Source organism: Eschrichtius robustus, chromosome 2 (assembly GCF_028021215.1).
Source record: "Eschrichtius robustus isolate mEscRob2 chromosome 2, mEscRob2.pri, whole genome shotgun sequence".
Lineage (NCBI taxonomy): Eukaryota > Metazoa > Chordata > Mammalia > Artiodactyla > Eschrichtiidae > Eschrichtius > Eschrichtius robustus.
In genome coordinates this window covers 93,722,861-93,746,060 of record NC_090825.1, presented here as the reverse complement: position 1 = coordinate 93,746,060, position 23,200 = coordinate 93,722,861, and the positions used below count along the sequence as shown (strand labels likewise).

The following is a 23,200-nucleotide window of genomic DNA, read 5'->3' as shown; positions in this document are numbered from 1 at the left end:
ATATTCCCCAAAATATGAATGTTTGACCTAACAATTCCATTTATAAGCAGTGTAACAAATGAAAGTGAGAATGAATGAGCTAGAGGGATGATAGGTAGTCAGACTCAGAGTGACACGTCATCACATTATATGTGTAAAAACCGAAGAGACAGGCTGCATCTACTCTAGCCCCCTGAAAGGGATGGTTGGTGGCATGGTTGAGTATTCTGGGCTTTTAGACAGAATAATGTAGATTTAGAATGTTATGTCCAGAAGGTGTTAGATTTTTGTTGTATGTTGTACCAAATGTCTCCTTCCTAAAGCAGTTTTGATTCTTTCTTTACAGTGAAGATGCCGATATCTTTACTTTACTGTCACATCCCATCCCTCACCCTCCATCTGAGGAGGGCTGGTGGCCACAGTCTCTATAAGCACGTGAGGTGTTGGCCTGCATGACTGAGGGCTCAGTAACTGCCCAGTTTTAGCAGAGGTGATAGGTGGCCTTGCCTCAGAGCATGGGTGGGAACACAGTTTGTTCTGTGACCTGAGTCCCTTGTCCCTCATATCCACAAAATATCCCACAGTGCATGTTCATTTTTTCTTTGAGTTAGAATCCTCAAATATTTTCCTTCTTTTACCTTAGCTGAGGGCACTAGGTTTCCCTGCCCCCAAATATTTATTTTAAGTGTTAGGATTGATTAACAAGAAATATCTTGTTTCCAGATTTTTCTTTTTTGTTTTTTTTTTGGTCACGGTAGATGACCGCAGGGAAATTGATAACTAAATAGCTGGGCTATGGAGAGAGGCAAGAGTTGCTTTCCTAACAAGGAGAGAGGAGGCAAGTTATTAAGAAAGTGGGAGGCCTGGAGTGGAAGTATCCCTCTGTTCAGCTTCCTACTTGGCTGGGGTCTGTGGACGACTACCTTCCTCACACTCAACTTTTAGCTGGATCTGAAGTTGAGCGAGCTCCAATCCAGTGGTCCTAACACTGCCAGGATGAGCAGGCCCACTAGTTTCTAATTACTTTTGTAGCTGCTTCCCCTCCCCCACTACCATGTAGGGACAGCAAGAACACTGGGTGAGAGGAAAACCCATAACTGGAGAAAAGCCTAGGTCGGGGGGAAAAAAAATTCCAAGTATTTCTAACAGTTCAAAATAAGAAATACCTGTGACATTATATTTTCCATTTCTGGGTTCACTGACTTGTGACATATCTAATAGAAGAAGTATTAGAAAGCATCATTGACAGGGCTTTTTTGTTGTTGTTGTTTTCTGGCCTAAGGAACTGAAATAGGGCATGCCCAGCAGGGCCTCTCTCAACAGTGACAGTGAGGAAAGAATTCCTCGTGTCATACCCATTGATGCAGGGGCTCCAAGCCTCACATCTTCCAGGACTCTTATTTGTCAAACCACCAGTCTGATCATTTTTTCTGAATAGATTGCCTTGACAATTCAGCAAGAACACACACGCTGTGTCAGGGAGGGTTACACAGACAGGGAGAAGTATGTGAAGGCTCATAGACTTGAGCCTGTAGGGATGGATTTGGAAAAGGAAGTGAGCCCTTTGGTCCAAGTCTTGGTTGACGGTACCAGCACACCTGTAATCAAGTATTCCAAGTCCTAAGCATAGGGCACAATCACCAGCAGCATTTCTGGATCATTTTTGTGAAGAGATTTTCTGGGATGGCAAGAAGAAGTAAGAGTATGACAGAATCACAAAGAGCATATATTCCTGTTAATATTCTAGGACCACATTGAACAAAAAACAGTGATAGCATCAGGAAATTAATAAACGAATCCAGAGTCCAGTAACTTGTTCTAAGAATTAATTAGGTGAGGGGGAGAATTTATAACTTCTACTGCGAGGTATTAAAATTATAATAAGGTAGGTAATATTTTAGGGGTGTTTAATATTTATTGCCTTATATTGGAAATAGCATTAAGAATATCTACCATCATTTGGTAAAACGGATGCAAGGCTTTACAGAGCTCCACTGATATCTGTGTCTTTTTATATTCCTTTTGTAGATGAGAAAAAGGAGGCTCAGAAGGATTAAGGCTGTTCAAGTACGTAGAGCTATAGCAAGAAGCGGATCTCAGTTCCAAACCCAATTCTGACTTGTTTTAACCCCCTATTCTTTCCATTTTGTCATTCTACTTCTCAAGACTGGGCAAAGTTGAAAGACAGTAGGGATGTAAAACTTGAATCCATCTCTCAAGATTTGAATGAAACCTAACCAACAGATTTTTCTCCCAGCTCCCACATTGTTTTGGAATATAATTATTTGATCATTAGATACCTTTATGGAGAGTCTCTTGGAAAACTGTTGTCAATGGAGGTGAAATTAGGGAGAAAGCATATGAAATTTCCTAGATCTACTACCTGTTATGACTTTGGTTCATCATTTTTTTCGAGAGCATAGAGTCTTCTTTCTAGTGGCTAACCCATGACACTGTGTATAAGTAGGGGAAATGAAGAAAATTATTGAGGAAGGTGGTGCCATTGTAATTCACAATGATTTGTGGTGGTCATATGTTCTGGTACTGGCTGTAGAGAAAAGACAGGCTAGGATGTGGTAGGTTGAAGTGTAACAGACTCAATTAACATTAGAAATTTTGGAAAACAAAGTATAAATTAGAGAAAGTCATAGATCTCACTAAAGACTGGTTATCTAAGGAGCCCTCAGAGGATCTTTCTCAATGTTCAAAGCCATGTGGGGAGAGGCTTGGTAATATCAGGTAGAGTTGGGTTCATTCAGCCTATCGCTGGCCACAAGGTCTATGCAACAGATGAGTCCTCACCTCCTCTTCAAAATTGTGGTTATTTGGTATTGTTTAAAATACAGAAACAAGAGATCATACACTTTTGTTGAATCGTCACCAGTCTTCATATACTTTGCATAAAGAAACAGGAAAAGTAAGATCAATTTTGGACTAAAGAACTACATCCTACATGAGCTGCAGTTAATTGGGAATAGGAGAATAAACAGCAGACAATGAAATCTAAATTAAAACTCACATTCTCTTCTCTCTTCTTCAACCAGAGGAACAATACATTATTCTTGCCCTGATCTTCTAGTATTCTGGGATGGTGGGGCTGATTGATCAGTAAGATGATAATTAAACTGAATTATCTGCTATTCGGCCTTTTAGTCACAGTAGAGATAGCATATACAAGAACTAACTGCAACAATTGCAAGAAATTAATCATCTTTTCACAATATCTCTTCCTTACATCCAGTGTTCACACCAAATACTTGATATATTCTTGTATGTTACCCAGAATAAATAAAAGAAAATTTTTAATTTCATCCATGAAGTAGAAATCCTGATGGAGCAGGATTTTGCAGTTCGTTTAACTCAGCAGTATGTTCTGGTAAGCAGTGCTCTAATAGTTTTTCTTTCACTTATTTCCAGGCTTTGTCCTACACTGACATATATAAGACGTGTGAAAGAGCTTCATTTTCAGCCCCTCTGGATGGGTAATAAATGGTAAGTGATTCTCAAGCAATCTACGGGAATCATACTTTTATGTCCTTGATGTTGAATGGAAATGTTTGATTTTTGCCTCAATTATAGAGAATAGTTATGAAAGTGATTTTGTTCATTGAATTATGCAAGGTGATGAATGTATAGCTCTAGTTTTGTGTTAAAGAAGAAAAATACTTGGTATACTAGCAACTTGCAATGTCATAAGGTAGACACCAAAGGGTATGGTGTAGAATAAAGGAGAAGAGGGCAAAAGCAGACTTCTCTGAAAATGAAGGAGTCATTTTTAAGTTTAGGCCAACCCAAGAGGGTTGGTTTAAGAGCTGTCCAAATGAAGCCTTATTTTTACGATGTGTTACCCTTACCACTGACCAGCTCTTCCTGTGGACTCTCCAGACCACCATGTGAGGGAAATCCACACTACTGTCACCTCAAAGGTGGTTTTTCTAAATCCACTGGATTCTTAGAGTAAATTTGGAAAGACATGTGTTTGCAGTGTAACTAACCAGTTCCCTTTCACAGAAACCCATCTTAACCGCCCATGAAACAAGCATAATAAAACTTGTGAAATTTACTAGTTGCCATTCACCTCCCTGTACCAAATATGTAAGCACAGACCACGAGTACAGACCATTTGCCAGGTGGTATGTGACATGTTAAGGGTTACGCTCATTTACGTTGATTATGCTATTAGGAGCTACGCAACCACGTGTATATGTGAATAGGCATGTGTGTAATCCAAACACTTAGAGTGCGTCACGGGTCCCTCATGATACATAAGTACACGTGAAGAGATGAAATAAGTAGTTTAGATCTAAAATTCTGCAACATTAGTTCATAGACAGTGGTGTACCCTGATACTTTCTTCAAGTAAATTTGCTGGTAAACTGGGAATAAAATAATTCTTGAAAGCATCTGTGCCCCTAGTTTATATATAGGCTTTGATGTAACAGTATCACTTTCCACATAATTTGGAAACAAACTGAATTAGAAATGAGACGTGGTGAACTCAAAAAGAACAGTAAACCGGCTGGGTCAAATGGTTTTGACTATGATATTTTATAATGAGCGAAAAGTCTTAGTGACTAGGGTATGGAGTAATTGAAAAGTTTCTTCCAACTGGCAAACTGGGAAATAAAAAATGATCAACATGCATCAGGTGACTGATGATCAGTCATTTCAGCTTGAAAATAATGTGAGAAGTGAACCTTTAGAAATCTCAAGTGACCAAACAAGTATGTGCAGAAATTAACTTTTTTTTTTTTTTTTTATTATATATCATCATATAATGTAGTAGTAAAGTCTGAAGTGCATGAATAAAAAGTTAGTGAAATTACAGGAGGAACAATCTATATAGCAATAATAGGTGCATTCCCTGTGCATCTGAAAGAAAAAAAAAAAGAGTTTTCACTCATTTTGGCCTAAAACTTAGTGTTCAGGTTCCCAGGATTCTGACATCAGAACCCGGATAACGCTGATTAGAACCATAGGGGCTTTACAATAAAAGCTAAAATATTGACCATATGATGGCAAAAAGTCTTATTTTGTGGTTAACTGATTCTCTTCTAGCTACTCTCTGATGAAGTTGGTGGTGCTGTAGAGGAGGACCGCCGCCTCCTGGACGAGGACCGGGACCGCTCAGCATCATAGGGGACATGCTTGTCGTAGTTCTCCATCTGAGCCTCGAGGAAATCTCTCTGCTGCTGCCTCATGGTCTGGCTTATGAGCCCAGGGAGGGCGTGGATGCTACCAATCAAAGTCTCTAATTTGGTTTCCAGGGTAACGATCCTCTTCTCAAAGTCTTCACTCCTTTCATTTAAGTCGGAAATCATGTCATACATGATGTTCTGGGTCTAGAAAACAGGATTGAGAGAACAGAGAGATGAAGAGCGAAGGTTTAATTACATTTGCCCAGGAAGCAAACTGTCAACTCTCAGAGCTTGAGGGCTGGTCTCCTCTCGGTGACATGCAATGTAACAGTGGGGTCAGCTAACTGAACACTTGACCCGGCAAAGCAAATTCAGTGTGTCCGTTCAATGCCAGGATTTAGGAAAGAAAGATCTTAGGCCTTAATTTGATCCAGTTGCAGAAAATGGTGTGCAGGCATTGCTGGTGGTATGTCCAGGGATTTTAGGTGGTGTGCAGGTAGACAAACATGTTTTGATTTCATATTTATGTATACATTTTAACGGTTGTTAGAAAAGTTAGCATGTCAGATTCATTTTGCAACATGTAATACTAATTAGGGCAGGGCTGATTTTTAAAAACAAGCCAATTTAAAGAACAATACATAATAGTACAGATGGTACTGGGATGTAGCAGAAATTTTGAGCGTGGAATATGAATGAAGTTTAGGACAAACTGATTTGATCAAGTAATTTAGTAACTTAAAGCAATTAAAAATTCCTAAATATCTTTTTGCTCTCCTATGTTCCAAATTACAGGCTCTTCACTGGGTCAAATAGCATTTTTATAGATAACTACTGAGAGAATAAAAGTTAGGGGAGACACTAGAGTTACCAATCCAACTTGTTGGCTATGGCTGAATCAGAACTAAGTGGTTTGAAATAGGAAAATGCTTTTTTGGTGTCCTAGAGAATTTTGCAATTGGTTGTCCTGATCAAAGGGTATTCATAACTCTGACTCCCAGTTATAGTTCCGGAAATAGCCAGGAGACGGGGAAAGAAGACCTCAGCGCTGATCGGCTCAGAGCCAGAGAGGGAAGGGGGTGGTCAAGAAGGGAAGGCTGGAGACATTAACCTTAGCCCAGTGCAGCCTTTCCTAAGCCTAGACCCCTTTGGCTAAGCCTGCCCTCCTATCTTATTTCCCTCTATAATATGTGCTCTTATCCTGCTTAACAACCTCTTAATGGTGATAAATGATGATGAACTGATTAAATAAGGGAGTTACTGTTGAGAACACAGGCACCTCTTGCCTCATAGATATATAATTTTACTTCAAGAGTATATCTATTATATATAATAGTATATATAATACGTATATATGCTATATTACATGTAGTGAAATGATACATCATATATGTTATTTTCAAGGGGTCTCATTTTTTCATAAAAATACCCAATTTTTTATCATTTGATCTAGGAGTGGTGGAAGAACCTGCCCCATCTTTGTTCACGATGTGTCCCAGTGAGAACAATGTGTGCAAATATTGAGCACATCTTCAGGCCTCATATGTGTGTGCTGCCCAGCTTAACTGAATGATATATGATCTCCCAGGGGTAAGTCATTAAATACTTCACTTATCATCTTCTATTTATAAGATATCAAATATTCATCTTCAACATGTTTATACAGTATGTATTATTGATATACATTAAAAAATGAATATAATTAAGTGTGTTATTTCATGGGACTAGGACAAATAGATGTAATTTTTGGAGAATATACTGGAGGCTTTATAAGGGACATAGCAGTTATAGCAAACAAACAGCAGAACACAGGTCCAACTGAGAGTTGCCTCTTTCAAAGGATTCATGTTAACAGGCTCAACACTTACATACATCTCTTCTAATGCCTCCTATAGAATTTAGAACATTGAAAGGTAATGTTGTCATTGTTGACAAATATTCACATTTTGAAAGTGGAGTTCACTTGAGAGGAACAACCAAAAATAAACCAGATAAAGCCTATAAATGTGATAGAAGAATTGGGGACTATTAACGTCCTTTTAAAAAGTGGTATGAAGACCTTGAATAGTCAAAACAACCTTGAGAAAGAAGAAAGGCACTGGAGGAATCAGGCTCCCAGACTTCAGACTATACTACAAAACTACAGTCATCAAGACAGTACGGTACTGGCACAAAAATAGACATGTAGATCAATGGAACAGGATAGAAAGCCTGTTGCTTAAAACATATAAAAAATAATTTTATTGGTGAGTCCTATTTAGCCCTGAACCTCATCGTAAAACCCAGGATGTGGTTCTGCTCTCATAGAGATGAGACTAAACTACATATAAGCATCCCGAAAGTACTATCTCATAGTCCACTTACGTCTCTTACTGAACTTCCAAATCACTGCAAGTAGGAAAGCTTTTAGAATGGGGTTGAACAATGTATGTAGGGAAAGTGCATGTTAAGTAAGAGTTTCAGAAGAATTCTTATAAGTTGGGCCATCATGTCAGCATGGTTTGTTGGTTTGATTTGTTAAATAAGTTTGGGGTGGCCTCCTCCTGAAGCATTATTGATTTCTGTGCAGTGGTTAGTTCCAATAGATGCAATCATGAGGGCTGAGACCCCAGCTTACCTTTGCCAGGTCCACCAAGGTATTTGCTTGATCATTCAGTTTCCTCTGCTCCATTTTTACACTTCTTAATCTAAAAGACAGAATCTGAAGTCAGAAAGGTTCCTTTTCTTCCCTACGACTATCGTAAGCCTTCCAAAGAGCATGCACAAAATTGACAAGAGCAAATAACTGCATGGATAATGCCTTGAATATTTGGCGTAAAGTCCAAACTGGTTATGTATCTGGTACAATGAGAAGCATGCTTCCCCAACACCGCAAAAAGGAAGGGAGAGAGAAAGAGATGAGGTGTCCTTAGGACAACTATTTACTAGGTAGTTAAAGTTGAACTGAGAAAGGCTCATAAGGATTTAACCATATGAGAAAAACCAAAACATTCCTTAAAGACCCAGTATCGTGACAAATAGACATAGGAAGAAAAATGCAAAGCAACTGGAATTTTATCAATGTTGGAAGCAGTGAGCACCTTCCTATGCCTATGTGACTAGATACAGGTGTTAGCCCTGTTTAGTCTGAAATGGATTGGGTTAGGTATTTGAACCTGATGAAACACAGTGATAAGTGAGATTCTCATTAGCAAAAATAAAACTTTTATTCAACCAGCAGCAAGATAACTCAAAACACATAATTCTCTTATTCGTCATTGTATTTCACTTGACTTTTATCTTAAACCGCCATTGAATTTGAAGGGAAGCCAGACCATTTCCATGGGAGAACTTCCTTTAATTTTTATTGTAGATAAAGGCACAGGACAATTAAAGTGTCTGACAGGTGGGATCTCTTCTACTGGTAAAGTTACCTTTAGAAACTTTTAAATATCAATGTGTATACCTGATTGACAGTCAAAAAGCTGGTTTTCTTAAAGACACATTCTGAATGAGTACCTACTATTTCTTAATTTACTCACAGTAATATTTCAACAAACATTTACTCAGTGCTTGTTATGTAGCAAGAAATTAAGATTTTCCAACCAGAGAAAAGTAGTTGATTGTCCTTTAAGCCAACAGTTCAAAGCCATGCTCCAAAAGAGAAGCAGGTCTCTCTGAGCTACTTTGTGAAAAACCCACGCTAACCTTACTACTTTGATGATGAGTCCTTTACAAAGTATAGTGTTAATGCTGGAGAGAGTACGCTTGGTTATTTCCCAATTTAAATTAAAGGTAATTGGTTAAAGGGATAAAAAAAATTCACAGGGCAAGATTTTACTGCCAGGGAGATTTTTGTAACACATGTTCACGATGCTCGGTGATCTTGTTCTGAAATGTGGATATCCAATATGTCACCAAATCTGCTCCACAGTGAAGAGACAGTGCCTTCTGCCAGTGAGAGTTGAACTGACACCTGCTTACAACATGATCTTTAACAGTCTAAAACAGTTTAAGGTTAGAACTTGTGATTGTGACTATGTGTTTCTTTATTAGAAGACTTGGAACTAATTTAACTGGCTCCTTTTTATGCTATTATAGTGATGGAATATGTTTTAGTCTAAAAGAAATTTACAAACATATATTTAAATCTAATATGTTGTTGAGAAATGTTTCTCTAAGTACTTACAAAAGGGTTACAATTCTTGATGTGTGCCTTTTAAAAACAAGTCAAAAAAAAAAAAAAAAAAAAAAAACCGCAACAAAAAAACCAAGCAAATCAACTTTAAACATGTGTGGGTCATAACAGAGAAATGTACTAGAAAGACTAGGTGTCAGACATGTATTCTGTCCTCCTTGGCCCTAACCTGACATTCAGTTTCTTCATGTACGAAAAGAAGAGGGTTAGATTAGGGCTTTGTTTTTTTTAAGTGCTGGATTTATACCAACAGAGGTGTTCTAGATGACTAAATGATACTCAAACAAGACATTAAACAATACTAAAACAGATGGAGAGAGAGTTATTCCCTTTAATTCTCTTGCAATTCTTGATTATTATAAGAAAAATGTCTCAGGCTAGTCCTATCCTGTTTTTATCTCCTAACAAACACCTGCTCTTCCCCTGTTTTTAAAAAAAGAGGGAGCAGAATCTCAGCTCAGAGCTTTCTGCAGGCAACAGCTTGTGGCTAGAATTCAATACCAGTGTTTCAATTGTCGATTGATGTTACTTTTACCTCACTCTCCTTGCTGGGAGTGATATATTTTTAAATCCACTTATGATAGGGATTTATAACAAGCTTTCTTTTCAAATTTAGGTAAGTCATAGCAGAGTCGGCACATGAAGTTCGGGGACACCAGAGCGGAAGCCTCCAGCAACTTGTGAGGGCAGCACAGCCCTGAGCTCTACTAGCCTGGCTGAAGGGTCGATGCTGGTCCCTTGGCTGAGGTGGGTCCTTCCTCTTCCAAACAACAGAGCCTACTTTACTTCTCTTGGATTACTCACTTATGTTTCTGACAGTAGAATTTTGCCCATCTTATATTCTGCTAATCTGGAAAGCTGACATAGAGTAGCCCTGAACTTAAATCGTCTTGCCTTGTTGCTGCTTAGACTGCCTCAAAGGTAGGAGAACTGGTACAAAAAGCCTACGTAAGCTGCAGCTGCCAGAATAAAAGGTAACATGCAGTTGTGTATTTTACTTCTTCCCCGCCCCCACCGCCCCAAAAAAAGAAGAATAAGAAACATATGTTGATTTCTTCCTTGTGAACTTCACTTATCACAGGAAAATATCATGATTTTGGAACACATTTCCATAGCAGCAATCAGACTACTAAAATTCACAAATAAAGAATCCGCTTGGGTGCATGCAGCCGGTAGAAAATTCTGCAAATGTTGAAAGGAGCGGCTCACACAACTTACTTCCGAGCTCTATTTTCATTTTGTTGAAATAAAAAGACAAAACAAAAGAAAAGAAACTGTAAAATATTCTGGAACAAAATAACACAGAGTGGTGTTCATTCATGCACAGGGGGCTCGATTCATTAGCTGGAAGGTCCTGTTAAGATTCTGCAGGATTTTGGCATATTGATCAGAAAGAAACGCTCTTCCATTATATTGTCATCCTTCTGCATCGCTACTATACTTCCCCACCTGAAAGCACATAGCTTCCTCCAGAACTAGAGTTCGGAAGGAAGAAGTTGTATAAAGTCATCTTGGCCTCTTTGAAACATGATGTTCAAGTAAACAATAGGAGACATTTTTGCCTAGTATGAATAGGATATGGTTACAAAGATAATATTCTAAACAATAGGATTATAATTTTTTGAGGGGGGTACGTCTTTTCCAAGTTGGGGCTATTGAGAAGCCTGGTCTTCTGAAAGGGGGGTAACCTAACAAACCCTCTCTGTTATAGACATCACGTTTATTGGATTTCGTGGCTGTGAGACAAGTTCATGTTAATTGATGGGTCTCTAGCTGAGACCGAAGAATGAGAAACTGTAAAAGGTAAAGTTGATACCAGAAAAAGTGGTAAAAGTTACAGAAACAGAATGCTTCATGGTACTAAGTGACGATCCCCAAAGACAGCTACAGTTACTGAAAAGAGGACACAGGCCTGCAGAGTTAGGCATCCATCAGAGACTAGCAAGGTCATGTGTCCGGGAGAGAGGCTGGGAAAAGAGAAGGAGAGTTGAGATGAGATAGAGGAGGCTGGTAGAAGGGGAGAGAGCTACTGCAAAAGCTCTCTGGACAAATCAGAGGAGAGCAGAGGCCAGGAGAGCTCTAGCAAGTCAACTGGTACATTTTCCCTCAAGTGGCAAGGTCCGATTTCACCCGGTGCTGACTGACAAGGCTGGGGCAGTAAAGGCCTTGCCCTTAGGAATCGAGCCCTGTGTGCTTTCCTTTATGGCTTCACTCACTAAGTTCAGTGAAAGATAATTATGCATAATTAGCATAACCTAGCCACACCCAGCCCATCTACTTTTCACAAAGTATAAGTACTCTCCCACCTCAAAGGAAACCCAACAGCCCCAAGACTAATTTATAAAACAATTCAGAACATTTTTGCGTTGCTTAAAGCTCATCTACTTTAGAAATACACAAGACTACAGAAGAAACGATGAGAAATGTCTGGAAGAATCAGAAGCATCACATGTGGTTTCCTCTGTTACTCTACCCAAAAGCAGCATGCTGAACAACCCATGTAACCTACACCACGAAACCCTTCAGATCATGTCAGTACAGCTTGTAGCAATATGCCAATTGCCTAGGGACAGTTTTTACACTTAGTTTCACCAAAGATTTTTTTGCCTAACATTTTATTATAAAAATGTTCAACCCTAAAGCAAAGTTGAAAAAATTTTATAATGAACACCCGTAAATTGTCCCCCAGGGTTTTGAGTGTGAATGTATTCCAAACTTAAGAGTCCTATGACAATTTATATAAATATAGAAATACCCACCATTTACACATGGCTACAGAATTATATGACAAAAATTGTCCAAGCGTTTTCTTTTTTTTGGTTATATGGAAATTTATCAATGGCATCAAAGGCAAGTCACATTTCATTACATATTGAACAGGTAAGTTACACTAACAGGAAGGGACACAAATACAATCCTGGAGGAAATGGGATGTGTGGACGCTCAGCCCGAAGAAGACTGACCCACTTGCCTACTTCCACGTCATCTCACATCCTTTCCGTCCTGGGACACCACATTTTCTCACACCCGCAAAGGTAAGTTTTCTTTTTAATAGATCTGAACAATATAGGTTAGTATCGAAACATTCAAAGTACAAAGGATGATTTCTCCACAGTATACCACGTGTACCTCTTGTATGAATGTTGGGGTTACCGTGTTGTACGGTTTGGGGGCTGTAGGAATGATCACTCTACCAGGAAATTTTACCAGGTGACCCTTGAGGGAGAGGTAAAAGGCTCAGCAACTCTCAGGGGACCCACTCTCTTAGGTCTAAGCTTCAAGGAGTCAAGATGTGGCGGCAAGTGGTCCTAGGTGGTGGTACCTGATTATTAAAGGTAGCTGTGAGCTCCAGGGAGAGAATTCCTGCTTGTGAGCCAGATCGAGTACAATGTTCCTCTCTGTGTTTTTCACTTGTACTGTCTCCCAGACTTTGAAAGAGTACTCTCTTAAAATTCTTTTCCTTGTATGGGGAAAATGCATAGTTGTGTGTCCAGTCAAGTCACAGAGCTAAAGGAGAAATAATGTCACTTTGGTGCTGGTGGCAGCAAGGGAAAGAACATGTGTGAATTGCTAAGAGTAGCAATGAGGACCAGCTACTCCACCATATGTGCAGAGTCTCCTATTTTAGAGCTCAGGGTACTTGGATTTTATTTTCATTAAGAAAGGTAGCAACTTCTATACAAGTACATGTATGTCTAGAATTATAGACATATTCCACATTTTCAGTGATACCTATTTAAAAAGGAGAGTGGATGGCAGGTGAAAAGGTAAAAGATGAATGCTTGATGGTTTTCAACGGAATGTGAGTGTAATATACATATGAATTCCCTAAATATGTAAAATTAACACTTCAGCCTCAGAACTTCCTGTCTGCTGTACTACTTAGCTCTAAGAAAACACATCTCCCTTTATAATCAGGACACCTAGTATTTAGCTACCTTTCCATGATTATTACCCTGGTAGGTTGCATGAGAAAAGCCACTTTTCTGACCCACAAAATGTGATGCGTCTGCCCTGCCCCATATAGAAATGGCATTAAGAGCAAGGCTGCATGGCATCATAACTGACACCCGCATAATGTACTTACGGTAAGGATGTTGCCAGCCTGGGGGAGAAAGACCTGGTGCTTTCAAATTATCATTGAAACTTACTAGATAGAGATTTGTATTTTACAAGTCTATGATGGTAGGTATAACAGTAAAATGGCACGAAGGACTTAAACAAATTGAATAACCGTGGCCTCGATAAAGTCAGAATAATGACTGCAAGGCCTATAGGAACTCTAAAATCTATAATGAACACGTAGCATATAGAAAATCCTCCAAGTCCTGATTAAAAACTAATTTAAAAATTCGAGTATTAAGTCAATTGTATGTACTACCTTCATACAAAGATGCTTGACAGTATGTTAAAAAGTCCAGGTGGATCATAAAATGTTAAATTTCTTTAAAGACTCTGTAGTAGATACAAACTAAACATCTTAGAGCAAACTATATGAATAAATAAATCAAGGAATACAATTTTAACTGAAATTATTGCTTCTATCTAAAAAAAGGAAACTGAATAGACACTTTAATTAATATATTATGTGGCTATTCTCCCAATAATAAATGATTTTTAATCATCAAATGAACTGACAAATGAAATCCTGAGAAAAATTATGGAATTATTAAAATGCCAAATAACGTCTCCTGGGAACAAACATGATAATGTTCTCTCTTTCCCTCCCTCATGAAAGAAGAATAAGCAGGTGCAAGAATTAATACAAATGCAGAATGAAAGTGGAGAACGGTACTTACTGATGAATAGCTTGCAAGAATTTCCGTTGATGTTTTCTGACTTTTGCATGATCTATCTTTTTTACTAGCTTTGTATTTTTGTAAATTAGCCATGTTTCCCTGAGTACATTGGCAGCTGCGTTTTTCACCTGTTAGGAAAACAAACAAACACACAGCAGTTGATAAATTCCAGAGCAGAATCCTTTGCAACTTGGCTGGGTATCATACTCTTCATCCCAATGATCATGGTAAGCTCTAGCTCTGTTTAGTAACTGTATCTCAATAAGTTTTTTTCTTGACTCTGTGCCTTTTTAAAAGTACCTGTATCTGTCTGGGAATGCTTACCTTGAAATATGAGGGGCTAATGATCTCTTTCGGGGCTAACTTCTACTCTACCCCATGAGGAACCTTTCAACTACCTTTTCTTTTTTTTTTAAATCAAGAGGTGCTGCTTTCTTCACCTTGTATCGCAGTTGCTCTCTCCATGTTCTTCGTTTCCCTGGAGAAAGGCAAAATGCCAGAAGACCAAGGTTAACCCTGTCCTTTGCAAGCTTGCTCGGCATTTCTGGCTGTGCACTACAGGAAGGGCATGTTTCCACTGCTGAATGTACAAGAAGACCCAGTCATCCAGCCTCCCAGCTCTGTGACTTAGCAAATTGCATACTTGTTAGCACACTTTAATCAACTGACTGATGGAGAGTCTGTGTTGTCATGATTTTGTTGGTAATTCAAATACGCTGCGTTTCACACGGACAGGACAAACCTAAAGGATAAAGGCATTATAGTAACACTGCCAAGACTTACTGCAGCTGACGGAAGGTGTGAATACTTCCTAGTGCGACTTCATTCACTTGCTTTCTTGATACTTTCAAGTCTTCAAAGATTCCTGCAAGTTGGTAAGTCCTCGTCCTTGCTCACAAGACAAGAACTGATGACCCAGAGCTTTCACTTGCGCTTGTTGTTAGCTACTTATTCTGGGAAGTTGACTCATTTAATTCTTTTGAGTGATGGATAAAGGATGTCTCACAAGGAGAGCTGCAGGCTAGAGGGGGGCTGGGTGGAGGAAGACAACTTTCTAAAGACAGGCAGTGTGGTGGGGTAAGACAGAACAGTGAACTGGGCTTCAGAAATGGGTTCTAAGTTCTTGACTTTGGACCAACCAAGTCAGGTCAAGGAGACAAGCTAACCTTGCAGGATTTTAGTTTGCTCTAACATGAGAAGGTTAGAGAGAATTATTGTTAAACTCCTTTTCAGCACTTAGATTTACAATGAGGAAGAGTATTATCATTTACCAAAACTATGGCCCAAGTAAGTATGTGTACTTTTTCACTTTAGCAGAGAAAACATCAGGTTGGGTGGCTGATGGTGAACCCTTTTTCATGGCGCTGAGTTTTCTTTTTGAGTGAAATCGTATGGCTAGAACCCACTTTAAGAAAATGGCTGGTTTCTGAAGACTGCTTTTAGTTGTGACTTCCTCTGGATATTCATTAGACTCCGCATGGAGAACATGCCCCAGCCAACAGAAAAATGAAACGCGGGGTGTTGAGCACCAGCAGTGCATGTAAGTGACACGTCCACAGCGACGTTAAAAGGTGTTCCAGTGAACTCCTGTTCTTCGTTCTTATGGAATCCTTTCTCTTCCTCACAAGGTAAGAGTCACCGTTCAGAAGGCTCTTCCATCTGACACTGGTCTCCTTTGCAAAGGTAAGGAACGTGGATGCAGCGTAATTTGCTGAGGTTGGAGGACCTTGCTTTTATTTTTAATTAAAAAATTTTTATTTTATATCGGAGTATAGTTGATTAACAATGATGTGTTAGTTACGGGTGTACAGCAAAGTGATTCAGTTATAACCATTCAAGTATCCATTCTTTTTCAATTTTTTTCCCCTTTTAGGTTATTACAGAATATTGAGCCGACTTCCCTGTGCCATGCAGTAGGTGCTTGGCGGTTATCTATTTTATAGACAGTTAGTGCGTATATGTCAGTCCCAAACTCGCAATCTATCCCTCACCCTTTCCCCCTGGTAACCATAAATTCGTTCTCTAAGTTGCTGTTTCTGTTTTGTGAGTGTTCCTGTTTTGTAAATAAGTTCATTTGTATCATCTTTCTTTTAGATTCTGCATCTAAAGCGACATCGTATGATGATATTTGTTTTTCTCTGTCTGACTACTTCACTTAGTGTGATAATCTCCAGGTCCATCCATGTTGCTGCAAATGGCATTATTTCGTTTTTTATTTATGGCTGAGTAATAGTCCATTGTTTATCTGTACCACATCTTCTTTATCCATTCCTCTGTTGATGGACATTTAGGTTGCTTCCTTGTCTTGGCTATTGTAAACAGTGCTGCAATGAACACTGGGGTGCATGTGTCCTTTTGAATTATGGTTTTCTCTGGGTATATGCCCAGTAGTGGGATTGCTGGGTCATATGGTAGCTCTATTCTTAGTTTTTTTAAGGAAACTCCATACTACTCTCCACTGTTTTACCAATTTATATTCCCACCAACAGTGTAGGAGGGCTCCCGTTTCTCCACACCCTCTCCAGCATTTAGTGTTTGTAGACTTTTTGATGATGGCCATTCTGACCTGTGTGAGGTGATACCTCATTGTAGTTTTGATTTGCATTTCTGTAAATAATTAGTGATGTTGAGCATCTTTTCATGTGCCTCCTGGCCATCTGTATGTCTTCTTTGGAGAAATGTCTATCTAGGTCTTCTGCCCATTTTTGGATTGGGCTGTTTGTTTTTTTTTTTTTGATATCGAGGCACATGAGCTGTTTGTAAATTTTGGAGATTAATCCCTTGTCAGTTGTATCGTCTGCAAATATTTTCTCCTATTCTTATGGGTTGTCTTTTCGTTTTGTTTATGGTTTCCTTTGCTGTGAAAATGATTTTGAGTTTGATTAGGTCCCATTTGTTTGTTTATTTCCATAACTCCAGGAGACAGATCAAAAAAGATTTTGCTGCAATGTATGTCAAAGAATGTTCTTCCTATGTTTTCCTCTAAGAGTTTTACAGTGTCTGCGCTTACACTTAGGTCTTTAGTCCATTTTGAGTTTATTTTTGGTGTTAGTTGAGTGTTCTAATTTCATTCTTTTACATGTAGCTGTCTAGTTACCCCAGCACCATTTATTGAAGAGACTGTCTTTTCTCCATTGTATAGTCTTGTCTCCTCTGTCATAGCTTAATTGACCATAGGTGTGTGCGTTTATTTCTGGGCTTTCTATCCTGTTCCATTGATGTATATTTCTGTTTTGGGGCCAGTACCATACTGTTTTGATGACTGTAGCTTTGTAGGAGGACCTTGCTTTTAAAGAGAGAGGAGTGGGAAGTGACTAGCCAGCACTGCCTGGGGTTGGGACAGGCCCTTCCCTGCTAGCAAGGAGAAGGGCTGGCTACTGGAGGTCTCAGCTCTCTGAGCAGATGTACTGCCTGGAGGACCGGTAAGGGCCCTGGTATATCCTCCCTCCCTGGTTTTATCAGCTCAAGACACAGAGTAAGAACCTAGAACACAGACCAGTGAGGCAGCTAGAAAACTGGGTAAGAAGTGGTGAGACAAGAACACAGCAGTTGAACATAGCAGTGTTTGGAATAGAACACAGCAATTAATTTTGGTTTGGAGTCTCATCTACAAAGAGCAAATGCCAAATTGTTAAAGTCTACAAAATTTTCAAAGGTGATCCAATACTTGTCCTTAATGTATTTTAAATGATTCCTTTTCTTTGGGATGGTGGGGGAATGACTGGAAGGGAGTAGGGAACCTCAATTTCAGAGTGCACTGCAGTGGGCGATGACCCTTGGACCTTATATTGTAGGATTTGTATTCACTAAACATGCAATGTAGATGACAGGCTGAAAAATAATTGACTCCTCATCTGAAAATGAAATCCCTACAGCTGCTTTTAAGAACTGTGAAATATATCCATTTATGGTGAAACATCCCCTTTCTAACTAACTCCCTTTCAAATACAGGAATAAATCTCTTAAAGCATCTTATTTAACTGCTGCTTTTCAATACAGCAGAAACAAAACAATATATCCAAACAAACATAGAAAAACTTACTTATCCTCTACTGATAATAGTAGATTTTTTTCCTCGGTTCCTCATAGGGTTGAAAGGGAACAGAAGACGACAGGGTGGAAACACCCCAGTGTTTTACAGGTTTGAAGGATGGGAATTGTTACGTGAAAGTGCTAATCTAAACTTACTTACAGGAAAAACGGGGGAGAGGAGAAGTAGGTCTGTGCATTTGTGATCACTGAGATGAACGTTTATTATTTGCAGTTAAGAACCCTGCTCTATAGTCATGTAACAATGTAACTCTGGAGCCCCTGCTCCACTTTCCAGGGCATTTACAAAGTTTTAGAGGTCATGTCATTGTTTCTCCCTAGCTCAGTGCTTTTGGCATAGCTGGTATTAAATAAATGTCTATGGTGCTAAATTTGGCACCATAGTATACATAATTTGTATCATAAAAAACTTCTAATCATAACCATAGATGCATATTTATCAACCAAAGGACCCTCCTGATAAGAAGGGTGTACAGGTTTAAAGAAGAGACCTAGGATCTAAAGGGGTCAGAGCATTTCCATTTATTAATTCAACAAATTTATTGAGTCTCTATCACTCACTTGCTAGATACCATGAGAGCTGGTACCAGAGATTCACAGATATCTCTCAGTAATTAGTAGCTGTATCATATGTTGCCAATTAATGGCCCGGCACCACTATGAAATATAACTTATTTCCTCTGCTTCACAGAACAAGGAAAGTAAAAGGTGGGCCCTTTCTTAACAGGAACCTTCTCTTCCTCTCTCCATTTCCTGTACCCCCAAAGACAAACTCACACAGGGAAAATAAGAACATTTGTTCTACCTCACTAATTGACATGTACACACTGCTATATTTAAAATATTGATTGATAGATAACCAACAAGGACCTACTATATAGCACAGGGAACTCTGTTCAATATTCTGTGATGACCTAAATGGGAAAAGAATTTGAAAAAGAATAGATACATGTGTAACTGAATCACTTTGCTGTACATCTGAAACTAACACAACATTGCAATCAACTATACTCCAATATAAAATAAAAATTAAAAAAAAAATAGTGGTCAACTCAAATGCAAGTCTTTTATCAGAAAAATTTTGAAAGGCATAAAATAATCAGATAGTTTAGTAATAATTTGAGAAAACAAAGGCCCTATAAGCTATTTATACTATGAAAAGTAGTAATAGTCACTAGATGCCTTCAATCCACTTTCATAGGTATAAAGGACATGACATGTTATATTGCTGACTCCTAGGTAATTATAAATTATTAAAGCCATAGGTAGTAAGGTAAAATATATTTTTTATGTGAAACAATACTTTATAAACCACAAAAGCTCTTAAAGCTGATGGACTTTTAACTGAATGTTTGCTTCGTTCAACCCTATATGATACATACAATTAGAGAGTTATTTAACAGGCTACTTTGTTTATAGCTTTCCTTTGCTTTTTACTACTTTCTTTTTCTTCCTCTTGCCTCTCCCTTCAGAGGCTTTTTTGAGGCAGGAGAGTTTCTTGCCTCTCATTCTGATAATTACAGTAAAATGTTGCTCTGTATGCTGTGGGTGATGCCTCCAGGATGCCTGGGGGACAAGGTCAAGGCCACTAAGCCTGTGCAGCTTAGTAGGACATCATGTGCTCTCACTGCCCCTGCAGCAGCGGGGATGGATGTGCTCAGGGCACCAACCTCTCTTGCCAGCCCAGTTCTCCGTGAGACCAGGTACCTGCGGTGGGGTGAATGGAACAAGGCAAGGTCAAGGGATCCATGCATTGGTATTTTAACCCACTGGGATATGTAGCCAAGCATGATATAAAAGCTACACACAGTAAATCCTCTAGAATTTCTGTTCACTTGTTAAAAGAGATATGCAAGAAACAAAATTACATAATTACATATAATTACATAATAGTGTTCTTTTTATGGATCTTATTGAGAATTCTTAACAGGATTGGAAACACCCACAGTGGACGTTAATATGTATAATTATCCTTCATGGTACATCTAGCGACTTTAAAAATTATGCCTGGGTTCTCAGAATTGCTTGTTTTCAAGTTTCTTTCCCAAATGAAAGTAGCCAGAGGGCCAAACTCCAAGATTTCTTTTTGGTTCAAACCTGAATGAATAGTAATAATAATATATTTCCTCAAGCTTTAGCATGGTAAACAAACACGTTGCGTCTGTAAGGTCATATGCTACGAATCTATTAAATGGCCGTTTCTGTCTTACTAAGCCTACTGATAAGTTATCGCTATTATGCTTTGATTTTGAAATCCTTAGATTAGTCAGGTTACATGGACCTATTGGCCCATTTTTGAATTGCAGAGTGTTATGTAAACTTTTGGAATTATATAGGACAATCCTCCATTAATGCTCGTGCCCAGTGAATTGTGTGTTCTACTTTCAAACGTAGTATTTCATGTGGTTAACGTAGTCCCACAGAGAAATGATTTCTGTATAAAATTGTTCCTCAAACTTTGTACATGGTGAATAATTTTTCATGGAAATTGTTCAGTTTAGTTAAAATACACCCTGGAAGGCTTGGAAGGTTCCATTTCTTCCTGGAAGAATAATCATCAATCTATCATTTAAAGAAAAGCAATATGAATGTTAAAAAAGTCCTATTAAGATTTCAGAATGTCTGTGACCACTATCCCTGTTGACCATCAAAAAACTTCGATGTAGTGTTTCAGAGGATATTTTCATTTTTAATCTCTCATCTTAGTAACTATGTATGGCTTTAAGGTCCTCGTTAATTCTTGGTTGTTATTATCCAGAAATAATTTTTAATTGATCATGCAGTATTTTAGATTTTTTCATTGAAAAATTATAAAAAAGGGTCCACTTAAAAATTCCATAAATAACCAAATGGAATCAATGGCACTCATTAATTGATAACTTTGTATAAAATAATAGAAACATAAAAGGGCTATTATTTTCATATGCTATATTGCATATAATAATGGAATGGGAATCATAAACTAGAAATTTACGTTTGATTTTAGTGACATTTTGCCTATAAAAATAGACCTGTCAGCAAGCCTGCTCGAGTGTCTTTCTCAGACCTATTTATTAGAGACTCTGTTCGCAAGAAATACTTCATAGTAGCTGCGCTTTTAAGCAATAGTAGTGAGATAATAGAATTAAAATAATAGTAGTGAGATAATAGAATTAATAAATAAAGCATCATAAGCATGATGGAGAATGTGAATTTTGACACTAGAACAGTACTTTTTACTGAAAAAGCTTTCTACCAACAATATGACTCCTAATTCAACATTACCTACAGGGAGTTTATCAAATGTACACAAGAACTGACTTATGACAGAAAAGCAGTAACATCAGAAAACTTGACTGGGGAAATGAGTTCTAGCCATAAAAACTAAAGGAAGGTCATCTAGATGCATGATCTACATCCTGAATCCATAAGGGGGGACCCAAGAGCAACATTAGCAAGAGCACAAGCGCATTTTTCCGCCAAGCAGGAAGAAACAGAACTTTCATCTGATTTACTGAAGGAACGGCATTATAAAAGCTTAAAATTATCTGATCCCTGGACTATAGCCGTTAACTCAGAACCCTGACTACGTTAGGTCCACAGTATATTTTTGTGAAATGAATACATTATTCCCAGGAAAATGATGACAATAAATTCAGCATGGTCAAAGAGTATCTGTTAAGGGGACTCGGGGACTTGTCCCCATCTCCAAATCTTTGGGGAATAACAAGCAAAAGCAGTGGTTCTCACTGTGGAGGCTTTGTCCCTTTAGGAGACATGTGGCAAAGTCTAGAGGCAATTTTGTTGTCTGTCACAAGTTAGGGGAAGTGCTGCTGGCATCTAGCTTCTAGTGAGTGGAGGCCAAGGATGCTGCTATACATGCTGCAACATACAAGAAAGTCCCACACAACAAACAAACATCCAGCCCCAAAGGCCAATAGTGCTGAGGTTGAGGGACCCTCAGCTGAAGTGTAAAATCAACCTGGAGTGTCTCCTGAAAGAAACTGGGAGACTTCTGTGATTCTCACATACATCCTCATCAAAAGCAGTATACAACCGTGTTAAACGGTAGACTTTTAAAGCAAAGCCCTTGTGTTTTCCAAAAATGTTTCAATAATAATAAAGAAAGATATGGAATATCAATATCCCAAGGTAAATGTAAAGAAATTACTTTCTTTCCTTCTCAAAATAAAACAAGGGGAAATCTGTCTAAACGTGCTAATTAATTTGTTTTTTAAAAACTTTTCATTATTTGGATTCTGTCACAAGTTTTTTTTTTTTCTATTGAAAAGATTTATCAGTACATGGATATATATATGGATTATACAGTGTTTTAAGGTATTTTTCTACATAGTGTCTTAAGTGTGGCATTAACTTAATTCCCGTGAAAACATAATCTTCATGATAAAATTACTTGGGTTATACAAGGGACTTTATGGAAGAAATATTTTTTTGGTATTGTACAACTTCTGATCCTTAAACACACAATGAGATACATGAAACATGTGCTACAATTTTTGGATTAGATGTGGACTAATAATGTAATGTGCATGTATTTTCATTTCCTAGGCTATCCTTGAAGGTTACAAGAACCCCAACCTTCCACTCAGCTCTTTTACCTCTCTCCTTCCCCCCCCTCTGTGTGCTTCCCTGTAACATTTAGAAACGTTCACGAATTTAGAGAATGAATTCAGGAACTGAAGAAAATGAGAGAAAACTGTGTAAAGTAGAAGACATTCCAAAGTGGTAAATCCAGGTTGAAAGCGTGGTGGCAAGTGAGTGTCTGTGATCATCTAGAATTGTGTGGACCTACTAACTGCAATGAAGTCTCAAAATAGTGTCTGATAGAAAAGATGTAGAGTGAGTAAAAACACTACAATTAGAATGCTGCTTGAGACCTCTCTTGATTCTTTTATGGGTAAAGTATGACAACGTATTTTGTTATTTCAATGACAGACCAGTTAGATTCCATGTTGAGGAGTGGTTATATAGCAAGATGACTGGTGTAAAATAATTTTGTTATTTTTGACCTTGTTATTTTGGTGTCCCACGTGACTATGAAGAGAGGCTAAAAATCT

General features: G+C 38.4%; 1 protein-coding gene across 1 annotated transcript in view; it reads right to left on the bottom strand.

Moving 5' to 3' along the window:
* Positions 1-4,775: 4,775 nt before the first annotated feature.
* Positions 4,776-23,200, bottom strand: part of KCNN2 (potassium calcium-activated channel subfamily N member 2) — a 175,198-nt gene continuing 156,773 nt past the window's right edge. Inside the window, exons 7-9 of the mRNA XM_068534129.1 lie at positions 14,094-14,221; positions 7,735-7,804; positions 4,776-5,321 (exon numbers count right to left, since the gene is read on the bottom strand). Coding sequence (XP_068390230.1) covers positions 5,034-5,321; positions 7,735-7,804; positions 14,094-14,221 — 486 coding nt within the window. The 3' untranslated portion in view covers positions 4,776-5,033. The remainder of the gene's footprint in view (positions 5,322-7,734; positions 7,805-14,093; positions 14,222-23,200) is intronic.